At 37.8% G+C, this 23,836-nt stretch overlaps 2 protein-coding genes and 1 long non-coding RNA gene across 12 annotated transcripts; 1 reads left to right on the top strand and 2 right to left on the bottom strand.

Annotated features, from left to right (window-relative positions):
* Nucleotides 1-1,405: 1,405 nt before the first annotated feature.
* On the bottom strand, nt 1,406-2,798 carry LOC104594293 (uncharacterized). Its single transcript, XR_734709.3, has 2 exons — nt 1,952-2,798; nt 1,406-1,858 (listed from the first exon to the last, which is right to left on the bottom strand). It is a non-coding gene; the product is annotated as an uncharacterized LOC104594293 (long non-coding RNA).
* A 4,736-nt stretch (nt 2,799-7,534) lies between these two features.
* XERICO (RING/U-box superfamily protein) lies at nt 7,535-11,345 on the top strand. Of its 3 annotated transcripts, none has more exons than XR_016081236.1 (3): nt 7,535-7,745; nt 8,855-10,349; nt 10,964-11,345. XR_016081236.1 is itself a non-coding variant. In XM_010254533.3 (3 exons), exon 3 carries the CDS (start codon nt 9,173-9,175, stop codon nt 9,656-9,658), a length of 486 nt encoding a protein of 161 aa, XP_010252835.1. In that variant the 5' UTR covers nt 7,577-7,745; nt 8,336-8,596; nt 8,855-9,172; the 3' UTR covers nt 9,659-10,051. The 3 variants fall into 3 exon arrangements, 2 of the variants coding, with proteins under 2 accessions (XP_010252835.1, XP_010252834.1); XM_010254533.3 differs by lacking the exon at nt 10,964-11,345 and adding an exon at nt 8,336-8,596 and having other exon boundaries at nt 7,577-7,745; nt 8,855-10,051; XM_010254532.3 differs by lacking the exon at nt 10,964-11,345 and having other exon boundaries at nt 7,578-7,745; nt 8,855-10,051.
* Nucleotides 10,437-17,377, bottom strand: LOC104594296 (BTB/POZ domain-containing protein At5g47800-like). 8 transcript variants are annotated; one of them, XM_088896359.1, is made up of 7 exons: nt 17,203-17,377; nt 16,952-17,071; nt 13,923-14,062; nt 13,738-13,807; nt 12,435-12,836; nt 11,572-12,306; nt 10,437-11,202 (listed from the first exon to the last, which is right to left on the bottom strand). In XM_088896359.1, exons 3-7 carry the CDS (start codon nt 13,979-13,981, stop codon nt 10,771-10,773), a joined length of 1,698 nt encoding a protein of 565 aa, XP_088752485.1. In that variant the 5' UTR covers nt 13,982-14,062; nt 16,952-17,071; nt 17,203-17,377; the 3' UTR covers nt 10,437-10,770. The 8 variants fall into 8 exon arrangements, with proteins under 8 accessions (XP_088752485.1, XP_088752479.1, XP_088752489.1 ...); XM_088896353.1 differs by having other exon boundaries at nt 13,923-14,090; nt 17,203-17,353; XM_088896363.1 differs by having other exon boundaries at nt 13,923-14,020; nt 17,203-17,353.
* Between the last annotated feature and the right edge of the window lie 6,459 nt (nt 17,378-23,836).

Genomic DNA, 23,836 nt, shown 5'->3' with positions numbered 1-23,836 from the left:
AAATAGACAAGAATCCCCGTAGATATGGATCTATCTGGTATCAAACAAACTGTCATAAAATTAAAAGAATTCCATAGTATTAGACGTTGATACGTTATTAACAATTGGCAGGATTGATTGATATACCTTTTCAACGGTCAGATTCTTTAAAGATTTTGTTTCTTCCCCAATATTTTGTAACGTCAAGAAAAGTATAATATTGATTCAGATGTCTCATTGATGAACTATGCGAAAGACGGGTTGGCCTCAGCTTGTCGCCTGCAGACATTGAAGTGTGAAGCAAAAGTTTTTGAACCATGATGATAAATGCATGATTAATATTTTAGTTAGTAAATCAAAAGTGTTTAATTTTTATTAGGGAAGGGAATTTTGGATTTGGTGTCAGTTGTCAGATAATACTCTTCGGGTTTTGTTACGTGTTTTATGAGATATATCAATGATGAATTTTTTTTTCGTCTAAAGATTCTCATAATATATATGTACTATTTTTTTTCGTGACCCTTTTAAACCGACATGGCGTGGATAACATCACTAATCTTGCGCGTCATCTTTAAACTTGCGAGGCATCCCGTTACGTACATTATTAGTGATGCATATGTTTCTTTTACTAGTTTCTAACATGCAATGAGCTTGCGCCCATAACAGTTGTGCAATGACTTTAAGTTCATCGCAAGTTCATATAGATTTTGAGCTCATCGTAACTCATTTCAGGTTATGAATTCATCGCATGTCTATGCGATTCCGATCTCATTATAGATATATGTCCATTTATAAAATCATCGTAGGCATTCATGTTATTAATTTAGTAACTTCATTTAATCTGTAGGCATTTAACTACATCGATCCAACATAAAGATCTACGATATGCATGCATGTCCCAAAACTTTTGGGCAATAACATGGAAAATTAAGATTTGAAGTTAATAATATGGGAATTCATTAATTAATTAAGGTATTTATCATATGCTAAGAGTATATCATCAAAACTTAAAAGGACAAGAGAAAAAAAAATGTTTTGCTTAATTAAGTCAGTGCACATACATGACAAGGGATCCAATTGTTAATTTATTACACATTGCTCTGTGCAATTAATCCCCTCTTTCTCTCTTTGTCACATTGAGAGGGCAATGAAAGTAGTGGTGGTCCATTGACTGCAACAGGCCTTTGCAAACTCTGTTGGGGTCATTGGACCTAGACAAAAACTTTATCATGTACCACTTAATTACTTATTGTCTCATATTATAGTCCTTTCTCTAGAGTTATCGGTTCTGTACCAACATTCAACAACCCATTACCCACCATGGTTCATAGTTTTATTATATTTTCTTTAATAATTTCCTTTTATTATTAATTGTTGAGTTGAGAATAATCAATGATCCTATATAAAAAAGAAAAGAAGAAAAAGCTAGCTAAGCTCAAAATAAACACGATGGGATTAGGGAAATAAAACATTATCTTCTTGTACGTGGAATAAACACATTTGAGAAAGAATCTAATGGATGTGACAGCCTTCAGCCCGCAGGCTCCACGAAAGAAGATGTCACCCAAAGTGATGGGGACATGAGTTCCATGTGCCATCTTATTGAGCATAAACATATATATATGGAACAAACACTTTACAATGCTTTGCGACTGCTAGCCACATGGACATGATGCAGGCCGTTGGAGTTTGGAGGCCCTCACCTCAACTCTGACATTTTATCAAACAACTAGTAGGCCGGACGGACCTCATCAATGCCCCTCCCCTTTACCCCCCTCTACACAGCGACACGTAACAGATATTGAGTATTCTCGACTTCGAAGCATCAAGCTCACTGACATATATAATTCATCGTCCCCAATAATATCATCGTTGTTTTCTGCACGTACGAATGCCCGCCATGCATTAGCTTTGGCTGCATACGCATAGAGAAAGAAAGAAAGAAAGAAAGAGGGGCGACGTGTGTACTCACAGAGAGACGATAGAAAATATAAAGACACGGAATCAGCCAGACACGTTGACATCTCAACAGGTGACGGGATCTGCTCCTCACAAATGGGCGCCAAGTGTGAGGAGCAGATCCGGTCTCATGGAGGGAAGCGTGGAGAAGGCCCCCGGCCGCCTGCACGCAGCACGCCTCGGCTTCCTCTCTAGCTGTTGCTGTTGGTCATGGCGAAATCAGTGGCTTTGTCGCCTTGCTTTCTCACCTGTCATTGGGTCCTGCAGCACATGTGTCGTTTATTCTTTCTTTCTTTCACGAATTGTCTTTCTTTCGTATTTAAGAATAACTGCTGAGAGAGACCGGTATTCTTTCTTTCTTTCACGAATTGTCTTTCTTTCGTATTTAAGAATAACTGCTGAGAGAGACCGGATCTGCTCTTCACACTTGAGGCGCCTCACACGCATTGGGAACATCTCCTGTGCTGTGAGGCGCCCATTTGTGAGGAGCAGATCCCGTCACTCCCTCCATCCTACCTCCATGTCTAGCTAGTAGAAGTTAAGATACCCTATATGAAAGCGACCATCTCTCTGCTGCTAGTCTTTGCTTATTTCATTCCATTATACCAAATATCAATGGCCGTTTGCCATTTTGCGGCAAAATTGTGTGTATACGATACAGAAAATTTCATGTTAACACCTAAAATTAGCTTCTCTTTTTTCTTTCTTCTTGGACTTTATGGGCCCATAAAGTTTTATGGGCCTTCCTGCCTCCTATATTTGTGTATAAGTAACGTCATCATACACATAATATTTTCTATTCGTTTATAGAAAATGGAAAAAGTAACCATATCCGAACTAATGGTGTAAGATAAGTTAAATAAAAGTGTAAAATACAAAACCTCTCCTGAAGTTTTTGAAAATCATTAAAACCTCCTCTTTAATTTCAATTTAATAAATACATTTCCTGAACTTTTAAAAAATTATACAAATACCTCCCTTCCATCACTAATCCAAAGGGAAAACGTTGAACTGAAGCATTAGTTTTTTAAATATCCATTTTACCCTTTTGCAAATTATTTTACATACATTTTTATTGAAATACCCCTATTTGAAACTCAACAAAATCCTCATTCGATCTCTTTATCCTCTTTCATATTTTTTCATGGTCCAAGGCCCTAGACCATGGCAAGAGACTAGTGTGCTCTCTATCTTTGTTCTTCTACTACTGCTTTTTACTGATTTCACTATTTCTCTAGATCCTCCTCAGATCTCCCCAGCTCTTACGCCTAACACCAAAAATCCAGCTCCCTCTTTTCCCCGCCAACAAGACTCCCTCATTTGCACCTTCTATCCTGGCTTCTTTACCGGATGTCATTTCTCTTGAACACAAACAACCAATTGAGGATACTAATTAGTATGGACCATGGTTTTCAAAATCGAACCGGACCGGACGGTCGGACCAAAAAAAATCGAGAATCGATCAGGTGATCGGTTTCGGTTTTCCCCAAAACTAGAAATTTGCCCAAAATCATTGATTTTGGTCAATAAACCGCTGACCCGGGCGGTTAATCGTTCGAATGATTTTGACCGTTTTTTTGTTTTTTATTTTTTTTTATTTTTTGTTAGAATGGGTCGACCGTTCAGGTTGAAAAGTCGAACCATTCAACCTAGGAACCAGACCCCTGACCGGTTCGGTCTCCGGCTCGTTTTTGGAAACCACGGTATGCACTATGGAATACTAATAGTATACATGTGAACTGCTCTTCACTTTGGGCATATCAACTCTAGCCTCTAGGACTGAAGAAATAGAGGACCGGTTTGGATAATTTGGCATCCTGATTATAGAAATCATTCTAAACAAAAGAGCTCAATTAATTACCACTTCTTTTAAATATTGAGAGCATGTCCATCTTTGCTCGGAGATTCGATGCCTTGCTGAAATAGTCGTGCTCATTGAGGTCAGAGCAAACACCATATGTTTTCCATGTATTTTTTCATTGGTGGCAACTGTCACTGCTTGGGTATTTGATGCTAGGCCAGTAGCTATACAAGCTCTTCAAGTCCGAGATCTACATTGGATCAACAGGAGAATATAATCATGGTGAGAACTTTAAATGTGTACAATCTAGTAAGAAATTCCTTGAAAAGGATGCTACTGGCTACAACGAACTAGATCAACTTTGCTAATTAGTTCCATTAATGATCCAGTCATGAGATCATATATAAGCGTAGTTTGAACTTCAAGAGCATGTGATATGTAAAGTGTAAACCAACCTCATCAAGATAGAATGGGCTCATATTGCATTATGTAAAAGCTTTCCCGTCATTAGAGTAAGGCAGTTGGAGGCCTTTCACAAGGAAGTCAAGTTCAGGTTGGCCGGTCTTGGGAAGGCAACACCCTGCATGCACTAAGAACCACGCCACTGCAAATTATTACCATGCTACACCCATGTTAGATATATCAAACTAAGGATAAAACCAGTCACACTCGTCTCCGTGGGAGGTGCGAGTACAAGAACAACAACAATGCTAGAAAAGCTATAAGGACGTAAGAAGCCATGCTGTGTTTCGATGAGAGAGGAGTGGTTGAGAGCCCAAATCCCAACCACAGGCCAAAGATTAACTAGGACTAGGAGAGGGGATGGTTTGTTGAGGAGAAGATTCATGACCCACTCATTAACACCTTTTTATAGTCATTCATGCAGCTGCAGCTGGAAAATTAAAACAAGGCCAGAACAGCCATCAGATTCATCATTGGCGCTTGTATATTAGCTTCTTAGGTTTTGTTTACAAGAAACACAAAGATAACATCTGCAAGTACGAGTACGCCTCGAGGAGAGAACTTCTTTGAGTCTAAGATTGTTACAATGTTCTTTTTAGAGATGAGATCTTGATGATGTTGAAAAGATGATAATTCGTTCAATATATTCTTTTAGCATACGTACTTGATGATGGACGATTTGCTTCTGAAAAATTGGGATTTGAATTTCTTTAACTGAGAGCGTCGATTCTTCCTTTGTTAGTTAGTTTAGTTCTTTGAACTTTATTTTGCATGTAATATGATGTTATTGCTAAAGACTAGTAGTGTTACAACTTTTTCATCGATCGCTCTGTGTTCGTCCAAATTCCGAATCTCGCTCTCCATCTCTCCCACCTTCCTTTTGTCCATACCTCATCTTTTTGTTTCAATATCACTAAGTATTAGTTTTAGACCATACATGTGGATGAGTGATGTCGATCCATAACTCCAAAGGATCCAATGCAAGAAGCTTAAAAAATGCCCTAACGATTTAGTTAGGGATAATTTTATAACTTTACACATTTTCTGTTGGGATTAATGACGGAAGGGAGGTTTTTGTTGACTTTTTCAAAAATTTAGGGGAGGTTTTTGTTAAATTGAAATTAAAGGGGAGGTTTTTGTATTTTACCCTAAAAAAATTGGTAAACCTATCTTATGGACTCTTTTCCACATTGCTTGCTTGTTAGTCGAATAGCGCACCTCAAACCATATATTGCCCCAATTAGGGGTGTCATTGGCATTTAAAAATCCAATTTCGAATTCAAGATTCAACATCATTGAATCGAATTCGGATATGATCTAATTCAATTAGATAAATATCCAAATTCAATTAATTATTTAAATCTTATATATTTATATGACGTACATATAATAATAAGTAAATTATTTAAATAATTCATCTATTTGTATACTTTATATAAATTAAATATTTATTAATTACCTAAAATAATTAATTGGTTGAATTTGAATTGAACCAAATGTTGTTTGATTATTCAAATTTGATTTGTTTACACACGTACCCCCAACTTGAATGAAGACAAGACTCAATCATAGGTCTTTGCTATAACCAAGGTGTCGTTTGGCAAGTATTTCTTAAAAGATCTTTTGGTAGACCTGACACAGAAAAGATGATGTGAGATTTTGCATTAAGATCTTAGTAGCCTAAAGAATATTTGGTTAAGTCACGTCTTTCCGTGCGAAGACAAAATGAAAAAAGTCGAAAAACTTCATTTAGAGCTTCCCAAAGATAGCCCAAAATGGGCTTCGCGTGTCTTTTCAAGGCAGCATCTTTTGACAGTTAAATCTTTTCCCAACTAAACAAAAAAAGGACCAAAAAGCAGGCTATCGAGCTTCTAAATAGTTGACAACCTGAATGAAAAAACGCACCAAATGAGGTCCAAGACTAGAAAGCTAGTTGGTACCTTATCACTTCACAAATTTATATTAAGACATTATATTTAAATGAATATCACTTTATAACCTTTAAATAGAAAGCATATTAAAATTACTTATTGATCATTTTATACAAAAGATATATGCATAGGAAATTGTCCACTTTCACTTTGGGTATAATTTGGATTGCAATTCAACTTAGGAATGCCCACAATTTATTAATCATGGGTACATTTTTTTCAAAGTTTAGCTTTTCGGTTTGGTTATACATACATACATACTAACCAATTTAGTTATCACAATTTTCTTTCCTAGATTAACTGAAATCAAATCGAAAACGAAACCTATGTGTTGGATTAATCGATTTTTTTTATTTGAATTACCTATTTCAGTTCTATTTTTTGGTTTCTCGGTTTTTCATGAGCACCCTTAGATTAGGATTGGACCAGCTTGGCCGAATTAAAAAAAAAAGGAAAATTCCCGATTAGTACCCTAATCTCAAGTCAGTGCTCGAACTTCAAAACGTGTCTATGTAGTGCCCATACTTTTAGAATGTGTCTAATAGGTCCCTGTTGTTAACTGTTCGTTAGTTAATTTTGGAAATGTCAAAACTACCCATCAAGTATCATTTAATTTTCCTTATCTACCACTTCCACATAAACCAATTTGAACAAAACTCCTTCCATTTAAATCTTGATTCCAATAAACTATGTTGTCGTTCCATCTTTAAACAGTGTCCTCTTGTTTCAAGGTAGAAAGAACTGTGAAGTAGCGAAATTAGGAGGAAACAGAGAAAGAACTGGTTTAGTTTGAAGGTAGAAGACAATGAATAGTATCTTCTTTCAAAGGGTAGTTTTGATATTTTCAAAAATTTTAAGTGGCTCATGTGATACAAATAACTAACCTACTAGATATATTCTGAAAGTTGGAATACTGCATAAATACATTTTAAAGTTGGGGAATTGACTTAAAACAGTCTTAGGCTATGTTTGGTTTGAAGAAAAATATAGGGAAAGGAAAGAAAAGGTAAATAGACATTTACAAATCTTATATTGGTTATCCTACCTTTTCCTTCAAACCAAACATAACCTTAAAGTTAATGGTAATCACAGGAATTTTCCTAAAAAAATACCATAAGGCTTATTTCACTTAACAGAGTAAAGGAGTAGCTGATATATAAACACAATTGACAAAACAGAGGGAGAGAATAGTTTACTTTATTTTTAACATAAAAGAAAGAGAATAGTTTCCAGCCTCAGCCTCAGCCCAGCAATAGGCAAGTACGAATGAAGAAAGTATGGTTAAAAGCAAGCTTATGATACAAAGTAACCATGGTTAAAGAGTAACCAGAAGCTGGAAACTGACCTGACCATGGTTAAGGAACAAGAGTCAAGTGCAGAAGAAACTGCCCATAATCGGTTGTTGGTGGCCTCTTTCCTAACCTCTATATAATAGGTGAGAATTAGAAAGCCCATCCTCGACTGTCCAATCCACATCTCGGATCCGATGAATCTCCAACTTCCTCTTTCCTTTTTTCTTACTTCCATTACTTGAAGAAAACTGGACCTGAGAAAACAAGCAAAAATTAAATCTCACTCCAGACGCAAGGCTCGATCTTGAAAAAACTCACGATGTAAGTTTCTCTTTCTGTTCATTCCTCAGTGTATGTGATGTTTTTCTTCTTTCCGTTTCCGTTTCCGTTTCAAGTGTTCAATTCATTTTGTTCTTGACAAACGGTAGATCTGTATCCGAAAACCCTCGTGTCTTCTGTTGTGTGCATTCTGATTTATTCTAATGTAGAAACCTTGAGTTTTCTCTCAAGGCTGATCTTGTGATACGGCAATCTTAATTTCTTGGTTAGGATTTTTGTTTTTGTTTTTGCAGTTTTTTTGTTGGAAAATATAGATCTTATCCTTTCCCTCTTCTTCTTGTGCATTTTTCTCTATCTATGTTGACGATCTCTTTTCCTCCTCGGTATAGTCCATAGATGTTAATGTCTACTCTGTCTCTTAAATTTAATATCCCTCCCTTCATTTTCTTTCTGATTTGGTTCTTTAAACCCTCTCCACTGTGCTTTCCCTCTTAGCTGTTGAAAGATGTCAGATCTTTCTCTATTGTACGAATAGTAAGGAGCTCATTTTATGTCTCGAGTCTATTATTCACTTTATGTTATTCGATTTTTTTTAAAAAAAAACCTGAACAGCCGATCTTTTGTTTTTTCAGATATGTTCTTGATGCATCCATCCGGTTTGTTTTCTCTTCTGTGGAATTTGATTGAGCTGTTTATCTCCGTCTTGACTGTTGAGTTTTTTCACCATCCATCTGGTTTGTTTTTAACGATGTCGTAATATTTTTTCCTGAGTTTCTTACCTGTCGAGGATATATTTGGTTTTTCCTTCACTGTGATTCAGCAACGGATGGGTTGCTTAGCGTTTCTGGAGGCTTATAATTTAATTGAGTGGCTTTGTGGAATGTCTTACTTTGGTAATCGAATTTGATCCTTTTCGTTGAATTTTTGGATTTTTTCTAATTGAATGTATGCTGTGATCCTTCGTTCCTCTTTTCCATTTAATTCCAACCATAATTTATTTAATATCTTTTCATCGTAGAAATGATTTTACATTGACTGTCAATTCGCTAATTCTGCTTCTAAGTCATTTCATTTCTTCCCTCATGTTCCTGTTGACATGCAATATTCTGATTTGTTTTTCTGTTTCTCTTTGAATGTTTCTCTTTTTCCAGATAAATATATTGGAGGATAGAAGCTCGTCCTTCTACTTCAATCGAGAAATTAAAGTTCCTGACAGTAATACCAGAAAAAAGACCGCTATTTCCTGCCCCTGTCCTTCGAAAGTTGTTGTAGAGCTCTCGTCCTCTGTTTGATCGCAGATTATAATTTTTAGCAACTTTTTTTTATAATTTCAGCTGGCTGTTGACGTTCATTCCCATTTTCATATTGCGCCCAACATCAAATTCTGCATTAGCTCTGCTCAATTTCCCCTGAAAACTAATTAATAGATAAAAAACCCTGCAATCCCCAAATTCCAGTCTTCATTCAAGATGGGCCTATCAAGCCTCCCTGCACCATCCGAAGGAGTTCTCTGCGTCCTCCTTGTAAATACAGCCCTCTCGATCTCAATTTTCAAAGGCATCCTCCGGTCCATCCTTCACATTGTTGGAATCCGTTTATCATTATTATCGTCGCCATCAGATTCCTTTGAGACGGCACCACCAGAGCCTTTTGAGTTTCGTGTAACACCATCAAGTACTTTCATGGAGGAGTTCCGGTGTCGGATTCCAGCCATTCGCTTCAGCTCCATTTTTGACGATAATTGCTCTGACCATGAGTGTTCTGTCTGCTTGACACGGTTTGAACCGGATTCCGAGATAAATCACCTGTGCTGTGGTCATTTCTTCCACAAGGTTTGTTTGGAGAAGTGGTTGGATTATTGGAACATAACGTGTCCTCTGTGCAGAACGCCTCTGATGCAAGAAGAAGAACATGGAGAAGAAGAAGAAGAAGAAGCATCTTCTTGCATTTGGTAGACGAGTACCGGAGACTCACTGGTTCGTATTGGGTGGGGGGTACTGCTGAATGCGATGGCACTCATCTCATCTGGATTAGTGTGTACATAGCTGTCTGTATACAGTCCTAGGGCTAGAGGGGGCTGTTGTGTACGTGGGTGAGGAGGGCGTATTTTTAAATACGTGTCTTGTACGCTAATGTTTTGCGTGAGGATGATGACAGCTTTTTGTCACAGAAAGTTGTTAGTTAGTGTACAGATTTTGTAAATTACTGCAACCTTCTTGGTTGCTTTGTTTTCTACCTTAACCTTAGGTTGTCTGCTTGCTTGTGTGTGGACTGTGGAGGTTCAGCTAGCATTACCACCAATTCTTTTTAGGTTAATAAAGTGGCAGTTTTTTCTTTTTCCGTATAAATGTGCAGCAAAGCCCAGGAAGTTCACGATAAAGGTAACCGGAAGAGTCTGAACTAATATCATGGGCCCGAAATCTCTCTCTCTCTCTCTCTGCGAAAAAGCAACAACAATTGGATAACTTGTTGAAATTTGAATTTGATTTTCTTCCTGGCATTTTAAAAGTTGGGATTCTTGATTCCCCAGTTTTGGGTTAAGGAATCCGCTGCCATTATAGATGCTTCATGCAGAGCACCCGTCACGGTTGATGTTTCCAGTAGCAGGACCGGGTCTAAACAGTCCTTAGAATTACAGAGCTAAAGGTGAATATACAGTAATGGACAGGCATATTCATGAAAGAGAAGAGAGTAAAGATCAGAAAGTGATCTAACAATCATAGATAAGCCAAGTAATCAATTAAACAATTAAATGTGAATTACAGTAATGAACCTTATTTAACACTGAATCTCGGATTGCAAGTTATTTCTGCGTTGCTAGTTTTCTATGGATTGGATAAGGTCATTATGAAAGCTACAGAGAACAAAAGAAATATGGGCAGCAGCGAGCTCCGCAAGATATGTATCCTTATGAGGCAGATTACATACACCTTTGTAGCCACCTCATAAGGTCTTATCTGTCGGCTCCTTATGAGGCAGATTAGCATCTCCAAAAGGAGATGCAGATTACATACACAGCCGGAAGATCTTCTCTGTCGGCTCCTTTATTATGGCTATGGCTATGGTGTTACTTGCTTTTCCTTTCTATTATCTTAGACCCCATCTTGCTTCCAGAAACTCCTTCCTCCTTAATATCCTGTCCAACTTCCTTCTTGACTACTCTTTTTTCCAACTCCATTGCTTGTTTTGCATCTGTTTTCACTTTTTTTTCAGATATATTTTGAACTGTAACTTTCCCTGCACTCTCTACACCTTTGTAGCTCTCGCCTCCAGCACCTGGTATCTGATGTCCACCTCCATGAATGATCTCATTTTGTGGGGGCTTGCGAGTATTTGACCTGGCACCTCTCTCCTGATCGAAGAAAAGGACTTGTACTACTGTTCTCAAAGGAAGACGCTCATTCCTTACGGCATGTGCGCATACCTCTGGAGATAATTTCTTGCAGTCTAGGATTCGACAAAGGCGCTTCTTCTCTGCTTTGCTTAAATCTGGGTGCTCCTATCATCATCAATAAAGGCAAGTTTAGTGGTTAATTATATGCTGCACAATTCAAATTTGCACATGATGTTTTTTTGCACTCCACATATTTGTACTTGTACTCCTTCCAAACTGAACCTATATATCTTGCGTGTCCATTGCAAGATTGCTAGATAGAATGCATAATTGGTGGACACAATAATGACACAGAACTACCTCCGTGTGTATGTGTGTAAGCAACAATTTCTCTGTAACAAAGACAGATTGTATGCCACAACTCATCCATGTCAAGGCCTACTACTTGTGCATCCATGGCATGACACCTTAACAAGTTTGAATTCCTAAGCAAAAACATTCTTTTTTATCTTCTTTCAAATCTAAATGCTTTACCTTGAGATAGATGTTGATTGCCTTGTAAAGATCATCGTGTTCTGTCCGGGCAATTCCTGGCAAGGATTCTGCAAGAGTTACTATCTTCAACGAAGGCATGTTGACATCCCTCGCCACAACTTGGAGATATGAATCAACAAGCTGTGCCACTTTCCTTATCACTCTTACAGACTCGCTGTCATCTGGGGAGGCCTGTCTTCGCCATTGAACCAGGAAACTTTCTAGAACTGCCCCCACTAAGTCAATATCATAAAAGTGTCGATCTGTAGAAGAGTGTGAAGGAAAGAGCAAGTCTCTCACTGTTGTTTCCTCTAGTTGTCTGCCTGCTCTCTTTATGAGCTCAGCCTTAGTCGAATGGGACACCCCAAGAAAGTTTGCCTCGCTGAGTAGTCTCAACAAGAACCCAATAGAAACTGATCCCCTGTCACTAGGAATCATACTCACAATGATCTCAAGAACCTGTTGATGTTTCTCCTTGGTTTGTTCAGTTGGAAACACTGAACACTCTGTGATCCTGCGCTGTGCTGTTTCTGGTAGCCATCTACATGCATAAACATGCAATGCTTCCCCAATCAGCTGCGGTGGTAGCATCTTTGTTGACCCGATGGCAGTGATTATACATCTAAAAAGGTTTATGTCGAGATTGGATATATCCTCTGTCCACCAATCCTTGGGGACGGAATGGTGGCGCTTTTCTGTGTATCCTGGCCTAGTGTAAGTGAAGGACCATGTGACCTACAAAGATTAAAAGTAATTAGTCTTGGGGGGGGGGAGAGAATGTTTAAATTTTGCCTTGTTTTACTCCTTTACTCTGTATTTTGGTTGCAATTCAGAATACTAATCACTTTCAGTTTCTAACTAACCTTGGATGGGTGTGTGAGAATTCTCTCCACAATTGAGTCCATGCACCGCCTGACGATTCCAAGATTTTCAGACCACTCTGGTAGCTCTGCTGTGGTTTGTAGAGTGACAATCGAATCTTTCCAACCTTCGAGTATGCACGAGTTGAAGAAGGTTTCAAGTTTCATGACAAAATTTCCCTTCTCAACAGATTCACTCATCCTAAGAAACTTTGCAGCACACAAAGCGGGCACAATGTTGTGAGCACTGAGACTAATGGTAATTCCATAGCAGAACTTTGCACAAAGCTCAAAAGCTGCTTCTCCTCCAGGAGCATCATGGAGTCCTACTACCGGTATCTCACTATGGTTTCCAGCATCAGAACAGAGTCGTTGTAAGAGGCCGCACTTTGGAAGAAGTGGAAACTACATTTAAGAATATAAAAAATTAAGAAACATCCAATTGATTTTGAGTCGTAAAGAAATTATTATGAAAACTAAGAAAAGAAAATGTGATTGCTGATGTTTATTTTCTCCATTTCGTGTGCTCATGGACTCTTCACTGGTATTCTCACAACCACCTTTCACTTGGAAAAGAAAAGGATTAGATCTTGGGATTAGTACGAGATTAGGTCTGGATGGGTGATTATTTGTTCGTTTGTAGGCTTAAGGTATTGGAGTCTTCAAATGTTTAAGAGACTCCATAACTTTAACACTAGTTAATTTCTTCCTGTCCACGTGTTTACTGCAATTGCTTTTGGATAACCTGCTAAAATTTTCACCATGTTTTTTTGGTCTTGGTTCCTGTATGTGCTTTGCCATGATAATACCTTCAATGATGATTTCTTATTGATTTTTTTGTGGATCCTGGTGCTTTATCACTTCGAATTAGTATCTGTTTAGGCAATTTAGGTCGGGGCAGTGAAGTCTTAGTAAAACTGCAGGAAGAAGTGATCCACCCTGCCTGCTATCGGTATATTGCAGATGTAATTGGGATCTAGAGATTGCTGTTTGGTGACAACCAGAAGATTTTGTATATTCACTGACATAATCAGTTTTCATAACAATCTAATTTGAAGGAACTTTCTTCAACATATGCAATTCTTCCCCCACTTGCGCTCCAAATTAGCCTGCAATATGCCAAATGCATATGATGATAAAATTGGATTGTTTTTGTCCCAGGAGATCTCCTAGGTTAATCCAGCAAGTTTTGGGCTATTCTCTCTCTTTTCTATGTGTCTATTGAGGATGCTGAGTGGTGACCGATCCTTATGAAGCTCTTCATCAATCAAATTTTCATGAGAAATGTAACTGAAGTAGGACTTACCTTATGAAGCAGATATTTTATGTTGTTAATTTGTATGATGAGGTCACTAGGCACATCTGAAGACACAGATCTGCATGGTTGAAACAAATTTCCTTCCAGACATTAATTTTCTTTCTTAGTTTTTTGATAGAAGGGTGACATTGACTCTGATCAGCAATGCCTAAGGTGATTATAAAACATCATACCTGGTAGCCTCTTCTGTGTAGAAAGTATCGGGCCTAGTCCCTAGTTTCATAAACTTCATCTTTGTTTTGGCTTCTAATTAAACTCATATGATATGCTCCTGAGTAGTGCGGACTTTATAAAATTAATCCATGTTCCTTGCCTGCCATAGACATTACTTTGAAGGAAACCTAAAGAAACATTCCATTCATTTTCACGGAAACAACTAAAGAAACCACTAACAGAACATTGAATTAGAGAAAAACATTAATTCATAAAAAATATTGCTATCACCATGTATAGACAGTAATGCAAACCTACAATTGTGAAATTGTGCCGTACATTTTGATTGTGAGATGTAATTAGCAACCCTAAAATGGCCATTACCCAATGTGGGTCTTTTCTGGGTCTTGAGAGTAGACTAGATACAGTCCTAACTTTTGGCATTTTTTTTGCACAAAGTGGCTAAAATCGGATTTGATCATCACAAAACCGTCCTCACAGCCCCTTGCAGTTGTGTATTAGGAATATCTCGCCATAAATAAAAACCTACAAATATGGAGATGTTCCTAACGCATGCTGCAAAAGGCTGTGGGGACGGTGTGAGGAAGATTCTGTGACGATCAAATCTGAACTCAAAGTGGCCACTCTCATATTGGAAACCATGTTCTCACACTTGCCAGCCCAAGATTTTACCATTGCACCGAGTAAGCATGTCAATGCTATAGAGTAAAGACTAACTACTCTTTTATAATCCAACTATCCAAGTAATTTATCACTTTTCCTCCATATAAAATTTACAAAAATTAGACCTAAGGTGTATTTTTTTTTATAGATAGGAGTATATGAATTCTGTCTTTCATTGTATTCTATATATCAAGAGCTCATGCTTTCTATCAAATTGTAAGTAATCCTCAACTCAAAAGCCACTTGAATCCACTTGTCTCTTTTAGAGGTAGCCTTTTACTTGCATCAATTACTCCACATAGATACAGTCATTAGTAGAGCATAGCATATGAGAATATAAACTAAAAATTGGTAGAACCATCTATCTAATGAGATGATAACAATTGCCACTAAGAAAGAAATAAATAACCAAAAGCTTCAGCATTGGTATGAACATGTTTTCTTGAAGGAATTGATTATATGTCCCAAACAAAGGCATAAAAGGCCAAAAAATATGTTGATGGAAGGAGAAAAAGAAGAAGAAAGGAGAAACAGGGATGGAAATTCGAAAATGAAAGAGGTTGAGCTATAGAATGCCGTAGTCCTTGGCTAGCGGTGGTATTGATAAGTTCAGTAGCACACATGCACCTGCCATTCACCAACGCATGCAACTTAGGAAGTAGTACTGTATTACATACCTCTGGTCCAACAAAGATTCCCATAATTTGCTGCCCACTACTGTAACAAGGCCTGATCCCTATGAGACAGAAGAGAGCTAGCTTTTCTTTGGGGCGGTTGATGTTGGGAAGGGTTGGGTAAGGGCGTGGGAGAAGAGGAAACAGGCTCAGTAGTCAGTACTACACCCACAACTAATGAACCAAAGCTTTTCAGTATGCATGGCTTTTGATTGTAGCTATAAGCTTAAATTTCACAATATAAAATGAAGAGATAAACCACTACAATATAATCTTGGCTGAACTTCCATCTTTACGTCTGTTTGTTGAGTCGATTAGTCGAATCAGTGGTCTCGCCACACGTATCAACAAGGCCATAATAGACAAGTTTTGGTCCTGACTCCTGAGTAGAGCCTATCAAAGGCCACAAACTTTTACCAGTATACATAGACTTTAACAGGAAAAACAATCGGTTTTGTCTCACCTGTTTACACCTAATGGGGGACCTCTCTATTTTCCATGCATATATTCTATGAGAGAATGAGTGACATCCCATAAAATCTCAGGCAATTTGAAGGCCAGATTATGCTCTCTGTCACTTTCTTTTTGGACACTATGTGCTGCAGCATAGTGTCTAAATCTTAATTCGTCGTCATTTATTCATTGAGGCCACAAGTGGTGCTGCGTGCTCTACACACTGGTGGTGATAAAAGGAGCCACGGTGGGTTCATGGCACAGTTTATAGATTGGGCTCTGATCTGAGAAGAGTATAGGAGGAGAGACGCCGATCGAGACGCCCATGTTTTTCAAAGTGGGCAAACGTCAAGTTTGCATCGATCATGGCCGGCTCCAACGCAATCTTTACGTTATCACTAGATGTTACAGGATCGACCCTAACAGAAGACTACAGAGGGACCATTAATTTGCTACCTTTTTTTCGTGCTTATTAATGAATCCAGCAACCCCAATAAACTCCTAAAACGTGTTTACTTTATTTATTTATTGTTCCTATCCACTGGAATTTTCTTTTCTTTCGACTATGTGGTGATTGGTGAGGTTCATTTTTTATTCAAAATTTTTTAACAGGATTATATATGACATTAATGAGTACCTTTATTAAAGGTTATCCAGATCTTCTTTTGACAAAGGTTTGAGAATCTCTTCTTTTGTAACAAAAAAGATAAAGCGCATTCATTCGTGGGTGAGAGCGATGATTTCATGATGGGGAAGAAAGAAAACCATGACAAGTCTACCATCTGTAACATTATTTGCCTCCAAAATTCAAACACCAAAATGAGATTGTAAACTGACTTTAGCTTCAACCCAATGAATGATAAACACGTTAGGGTTCTTTTATGGAGAGTTACTCAATTAGAGAGTAATCTCCTACTATGATCTCCACCCCTAGTTGTGAAAATCATGGGTATCTGAGTTTTTTCTTTTCCTTTTTTTTTTTTAACTAGTAGCAGGAAATACGAAATACGGACAATAAAGAAAGACCCATTTGAAGCAAGTTTCCGTCAATCAATTCATATATACTGGAATAAATAAAACACCACCACCAAGTACCAACCCTCTCTGTACTGGTTGGGTGACGGAACTGAGGAGCCAAAGAAGATGAATATAAATAATAAGCTGTTAATTAGCATGCTCGATAATGCCACGGGGAACATTGGCAGAGTAGTTTTTAAGAAGGAAACAAAAATGAATACCAGAAAATATCACAAAACTCCGCTGAATCTCACTTGAACCTGATCGACCTCTGCCGCTGTAAGCCTGTAAGTTGTGCTTAGAACTCGGCTACGAAAATTGCTCAAGCTTCGCTTCAAAGCCTGACGATCGGAAAAACAAATCCAAATGATACATCTATACATAGACATGCATATAAATAACGCAAGACATCTTTGTAGAGAATGAAACGGAGAAATTAGAGAGAGGGGGGATCCGGAGGAGATAATTTTACCTATCAAATAGAGAGAGAGAGAGAGAGAGAGAGAGAGAGATGGCTCAAAGGACTGAAAGTAGGGGGAGGAGGGGTTCATGGGTTTCTGTCCTACTTCTATTCACCATTAATAAAATACGGAAGCTAATGAAAAAGGAAGCCCAGAGGACATGATGTTTGAATAATAGAGGTGGTTTGGTTGGTGTAGTCAACATAGTAATGTAACCATTACATGGTGCACACATGATGATAAGCTGCTTGAATAGAACAGAAAAGAGAAAAGAGAAAAAGAGTTGAGAGAGAGAGGGTTAGAGGTTTATGTTGGGTTTGGTGCGTAATAGTATTGATTGAAATTGAAAAGAAAGCAAAGTGGGTTCTACCTCTTAAAGGTGGGGAAGGAGTAGAAAGATGTTCTGTGCATCTCCATGATTGTTCCCCCCACTATGTAGGTATATTCTTGTTCCTAGAGAGCTCCTGATCTTACTGTCGGCCACGTGGCTAATAAGACATCTCTTGTCCTTAGAATTGGATGATGGAAATGGAATGAATCTCCACTCCATCGTCTAATAAGCTACCATTAGCCGACTGATTTGTATATATAGCTTGTTTGGATGGAAACCAACACGCCATGCATCCATCTTCCATAGTCCTAAGTGGACAGGTGCTCCTCTCTCCCTCTGTGTGTGTCCGGTGTCCCCACTCGTATGACACGTGTATTATGCATTGACATTTTGGGGTGCACCGTGCACGATTGGACTGCATTGGGCAGCCAGGGTCATCTGTATTGACTATTGAATGATAACCATTAAATGACCGGCCCTAGCTGTTTCCAAACCTCCCTGAGACCATGGTTCTTATTCTTAATTAGGGTGAGGGCGGGAGGAGTACTCTGTACTGGCTACCAACTGAGGTCCCACTTGGTTGAATTTGAAGCAATGGCCAATGGGATTTGGACACGTGGATGGATAGTACAATTATACAAATGCATGAGCGCAAACATGATTAACTGGAGGGGATTCCAGTACAAAAATTGTCGGGCCATATTTCAAAACATGCCGGGCCCCGGGTCCGGTCATGCCCTCTACCCATATATGTAGTTGCTTCAGACTTCACGATGGCAATCGTGACTGGAAGGACTCTCCAGGGAGTGTGAGTGGAATGGGATCCCAGTACATCTTGCTAAATTTGGCTCTTACCCTCTTTCTTTAGTTGGAACAGACCACTGTGTGCAATTTTATTTCTATTTCTATTAAATTAAAAATCTTGTAAATTACAATTATAATAGAACCTAGGTTGTGTTTGTGTAATTTTGTATGCAAAGTTTAAAATATCTATACACTATACACACTGATATATGTATATGTCGATATAGTTGATGTTTTTTAATTTTATAATAATGAGAGGATCCTAGAAGAGATCTGCGACTTTTAAAAAGTTTTTAAAATGTTTGTATATCAATATGTTTCGAACATATTGAATATATCCTGATGTTGTTAAGGGTGTCAATGGACCGGTTTTGGAATTAGACCCCGTCCAGTCCAAAATCAATTTAGACGGATTGGACGGACCGACAAAACATATTGGATTGGATTAATCCGGCCCAAAATGTTTATTAGATTGGATTGGACTTGATCCATCCATAACAAATTTATACTGGATTGGATTGGATTAAGCCAATATCTGATCCACTGATACAAGATAAGCATATATGTGTCAGTGTCAATGGACCGGGTTTGGGTTGAAACCAATCTAAATCTAAATGAATTTGAACAGATTGGATGGTCCACATTGATCCAAAACATTTATTGGATTGGATTGGACCCGATCCATTTATAATGGACTCACATTGGACTGGATCGGATTGGACCAAATCCAGTCCAATTGACACCCCTAGATGTATCGATATTCTAATCTTTAATTGTGCATGTGCCTGCATTTTCTAATATTTTTTTGGAGAAATTTCCATACTTTGGGCCTAGTGCCACTTTGGTCATCGAACTTTAAAATGCAACAATTCAGTATTTGAACTTTCAAAATATGTCAATCTAGTACCTACCATTAACCCATCCGTTAACCAGCAGTTATGTGGCATTTGAAAAAAGACACAAATGCCCTTCGAGTGTCATCTAATTTTCTTTATCAACCATTCAAACTTTGATAAAAAAATTAGCAATCCCAAATCTTTGCCTCTTTTATTCAAAAAAGTTGGAATCTAAAATGTCCACGTAACTCCAACTTTCTTGAATAGAAAAAGCAAGGATTTGGGATTGTTATTTTTATGTCAATGTTTATTTGAGTGATTGATAAAGAAAATTAGATGACACTTGAAAGACATTTATATCGTTTTGAAATGATACTTAATGGCTGATTAATATATGGTTAACGGTAGGTACTGGGTTAACACCTTTTAAACTTTTTTTTTTTTTCATTTTCACAAGATAAAAACCATTCACAGGATTCAAATCAAAGGTTAGGAGCGCAATTGAAGTGTTTGATTGTCAATTTTTTCGGAATTTTTAATTAGTACAATTCATTGGATACCCACCACCACCAAACCAAATGGCTGAGGATCTGATTCTGACCGATCCTCTACTCATCAGACTATGATATTAATTAATATTGTATTGCATATAACCCTCTATCCGAACCTTCTTTTTGTGGGCCCCATCATAAAATATACCTGATGCGTGGTGTTTGATTCATACATGATGGGAACTCCAAGCTTGACCAACTCGTAGCCTTGGAAACCTAGGAAAAGCTTTCTTGTAAGTGGACGTGGTCGTGGTGCACGAGGAAATTAAAAGTTGTGATGGGTGTCTGTTGGAGCTCCCACAAGGAGACGGAAGCTCGGTGTTAAGAAAAGTGGGTGGGTGAGTTAAATCTCAAATTCATGGACCGACCGCCATGTATTGATTTAATCCTAATTACCAACTTTGTTAGGAGGCGTTTCACATCCCTTAATGGAACATAGAGCACCTAATTAATGCCTAAAGCAGACTTTGCTTTGCCCCATAAAAAGAAGAAGAGGGTGGTGCATTTTTCTAACGTTTCAAAATCATTCAATTGGTAGGTCATGTGTATAAGCCATCAAGAAGCTCAAATATAATTGTGCAATTCATTGTTCTTAACTTTTTTTTCTTTCTCCTCTTCTTCTTAATTCTTTCTATCTTGGTAATCCGTCAATTCACCGGAAAGTTGGAGTTAGGGGGGGGGGGGGGGGGTCTATAACAGAAAACGTGTATAATAGACCATGAAACGAATAAGGATTCGGCTATGATACCAAAAGGATATAATTTCTGAAAAAACTTACAGCCAATCAATCTATAGGTGGTTTTCATCAAAATTCGCAGGGGTGCTTTGATTGATGAAAGCTCTTTTAATACCATGTCTTTTCGATATCATAGATTTTCCCAATAAGAAAGAATGATAAAGAGTATGGATTGTAACGTATTTACATTGGTTTTCACAAATCACGAGCTTCATTTGTGTATCTGCTACTAAGACATCCAAAGGAGTTGTGGGGGGGAGGGGTCTATAACAAAAAACATGTATGCTGGAGCAAGGTTTAGCTGAATGCTTTAACTATTCAATAGGCTTTACTTGGGGCCTGCATCTTCTATAATGGGGTCATGAATTTATTATTTGTGTAGAACTTCATCATTGGTTTTACAGCCTGCTAAACAGCTGAAGTGTCCGAATTCCTATAATAGACTATGAAACAAATAATAATAACCCCCTTATTATCCATCAAATTTGTATGCCACACAACCAATCCAATCCTTCACCCTATGTGGTGACTGATATTGGGCATTATTATTGGTTAAATTATAACTAACACAACCATCCAATACAGCTAATCTAAGAGTATGGACAAATGCAGATTAGCTGATTGCAAATGGCTGTATGACCGACTGTGGAACCAGTGATAATACCCCATGGTAGTCATAAATGATAAGTGAGAGATGGAATGGTTGTGGGCCTTGCGTATTTTATGACCAGTGTTGTGATATTATCATTTGTTCCACTGCCTGGTATAGTCATTGCATTCAGTTAATTCGATCTTACAGCAAATATGCTCCAAAACATAACCTTCGGGTGATTTAATAGTTTATAGCCTGAGTTTCATGTGTATTGGCCTCGACGAGTTAGTGACCAAATAATTTTATTATAATCATGAGAAAATATCTGGAATTTTAGGCTGTATTTTGTTTGAAGGAAAAGACAGGGAAAGGTAGGGAATACTTTACAAACCTTGTATAGGTTTCCCTACCTTTTCTTTCAAACCAAACATAGCCTTAGTTTCCAAAATTTCACGAGCAATATCACTATCGAAAGCTGAGTTGATGAGATTGCAATTCCAAAATCTTGAATTATCAAGAAGCATGGCCACCTTATTATAGGGTTGTGACCAAGAAGCTGATTTTTTTATCAATTTGCAATTGATCCAATGATCATTTAATACATGGGTGTTCCAACCAAGGTTCAAAAAATCGCTATATATACATATCGTATGGGCCCCTTTCGGATATGCCCTTACATTGTATCGGGTGAGGGCCTGGTTCAGAGGGTAGCCAAGACTTAAATCAATCCCTTTGAACTGATTTTGAAAAAAAAAATAAAACTTAAAAGAGAAAAAGGATCAATACAGGCTGATACGCCCTAATGACGTATCACTCGATAACCTTGGTTCCAACCATTTTAGATAATCCATTTACACCTAGCTAAGAGGTATGTCCAGTAGTTCAGTAAACTTGACCAAAGAGGAGAATCACCAGGTTTCTTCTTTAAGCATCAAAAAGAACTTTTTCACGTATTCTTGGCATTCATCAACAGCCGGGCCCATAAAGAAATTTCTTCTCGGATGAACCTCCGGGCCAATTTTAAACGGACTTTGTTCATGAGACTAGGAGATCTTAAACCCAAACCACCTTTGTCCAAAGGACGGAGAAAACTGTTCGACCCTTTAAGATAAAGGTTTATTTTATTTTATTTTGGGTCCATCGCCGCCAAAAATCTCTATCTATAGATTGAGTTCAGCTCTTTACAAATAGAGGTAGGAATGTTGAAACCCGCCATGTGATAAAGAGGGATGGAAGAAAGAGTGGTCTTAATTAATGAGGGGGCACTTTCCAGCATGAGATAAAACCCAGACTTCCATCCTTTAAGTTTGGATCTAACATTCTCTACTACGAACTTTCAACACGAAAATATCCTCGAGGCGTCAAGAAGCGGGCCTCCAAGGTATGAATAATTGAGTTTCTCACCAAAGAGGTTATATGTTAAGGTTCAAAGTATCCATACGTCGTGTCAATGGCTTTTCAATACACCCCTTCAGGGATTTTATCGGGTCAGGCACTGATTTAGAGGATAGTCGAGCCTTAAATCGATCTTTCTGAACCGGTTTTAAAAAAAATAAATAAAACTTAAAAAAAATTACCGATACAGTGCGATACCCTTCTACAGCATATTGAGCATATTGATATTTTGAACCTGTCGTATACTAGTATGTTTACTAAAATAAATGGCAAACTTCTCAAAGTTAACTTGTTGGCCCGACCAGGAGCAAAATCTTTCTAACACTGAACCTCATCAAGGTCATCAACACCAAAAATGAGCAGATTGTCTGCAAACAACAAATATTCATCTGAAGACTAGAGTTGTCCACTTTGAAACCTTTGACATTAATACCAACTACCAGGAGAGGACTTCGGAGAGCATTCTTGACAGCAGCTCAAAATACATTAGAAAAAGGTACGGGAAAGGGAATACATAAAAAGTGGAAGATAAAAAATTAAGGAATTTTTAGGAAAATTCATAAGGAATTTCACAAAATTTGTTAGGAATTCTTCCTCGAATTTTTGTTTCTCTCTTATTTTCTGTAAAACCAAACATAAGCTTCTTAGAGAAATAGGAAGTCCAAGAGGCAAAGTTTGACTGCTTAGAAGAAACAATATGGGCTGCTTTGAAGAGCTTGGATATCCTACAAGTCAAAATTCTATGCATATTGGGATGGCAATTTTCCCTATTTCCCCAATCCCTGTGGGGACCCGTTTCGAATGGGGCAGGGATGGGGATTATTTTTCCTCCATGGATACGAGGATGGAGAAAGTTTCATCCCTGTTGGTGGGAACGGGAAGAGCACTCTCTGCCCTGTGGGGACTCCGATCTCCACCCCATGGGGATCCTGCTAACATATATGTACATGCATGCCTATATATATGTATGTATGTATATTAACATTTTTAAGAATGTGATTGAATTAATATGATTGAATATATTTGAATCATTTTTAATAAATTTGTATATTTTAACTAATTTACTTTTAATTTTCAAATAAAAAAAAAACAAAAACAGAATAGTTGACATTATAAAAAATCACGGACAATTGAGATCTCCATGGGGATGGGGATGGGGATGGGGAGTTTCATAATATGTAATTGAAATTGCATAATAAACAAAAACAAAATGATTTTAATATGCAATTGCATGGTATTGCTTTCAAAGTGTGTGCAACGTTTTTGCCTAGGGCTTAGTTTGGAAGGAATACAAATACATACAGAATAATACAAAATATAAAGTTTTGCACTCTATATATTTGCATTTCTACTCCTTCCAAATTGAGCTTACATGTTTTGAGGCTTCCTACCTTACCCTA

The sequence above is a fragment of the Nelumbo nucifera genome, chromosome 1, assembly GCF_055504915.1.
Source record: "Nelumbo nucifera cultivar China Antique chromosome 1, China Antique-T2T, whole genome shotgun sequence".
Taxonomy (NCBI): Eukaryota; Viridiplantae; Streptophyta; class Magnoliopsida; order Proteales; family Nelumbonaceae; genus Nelumbo; species Nelumbo nucifera.
Note: the sequence above shows the minus strand (reverse complement) of the source record. Positions and strands in the feature narration are given on the sequence as shown.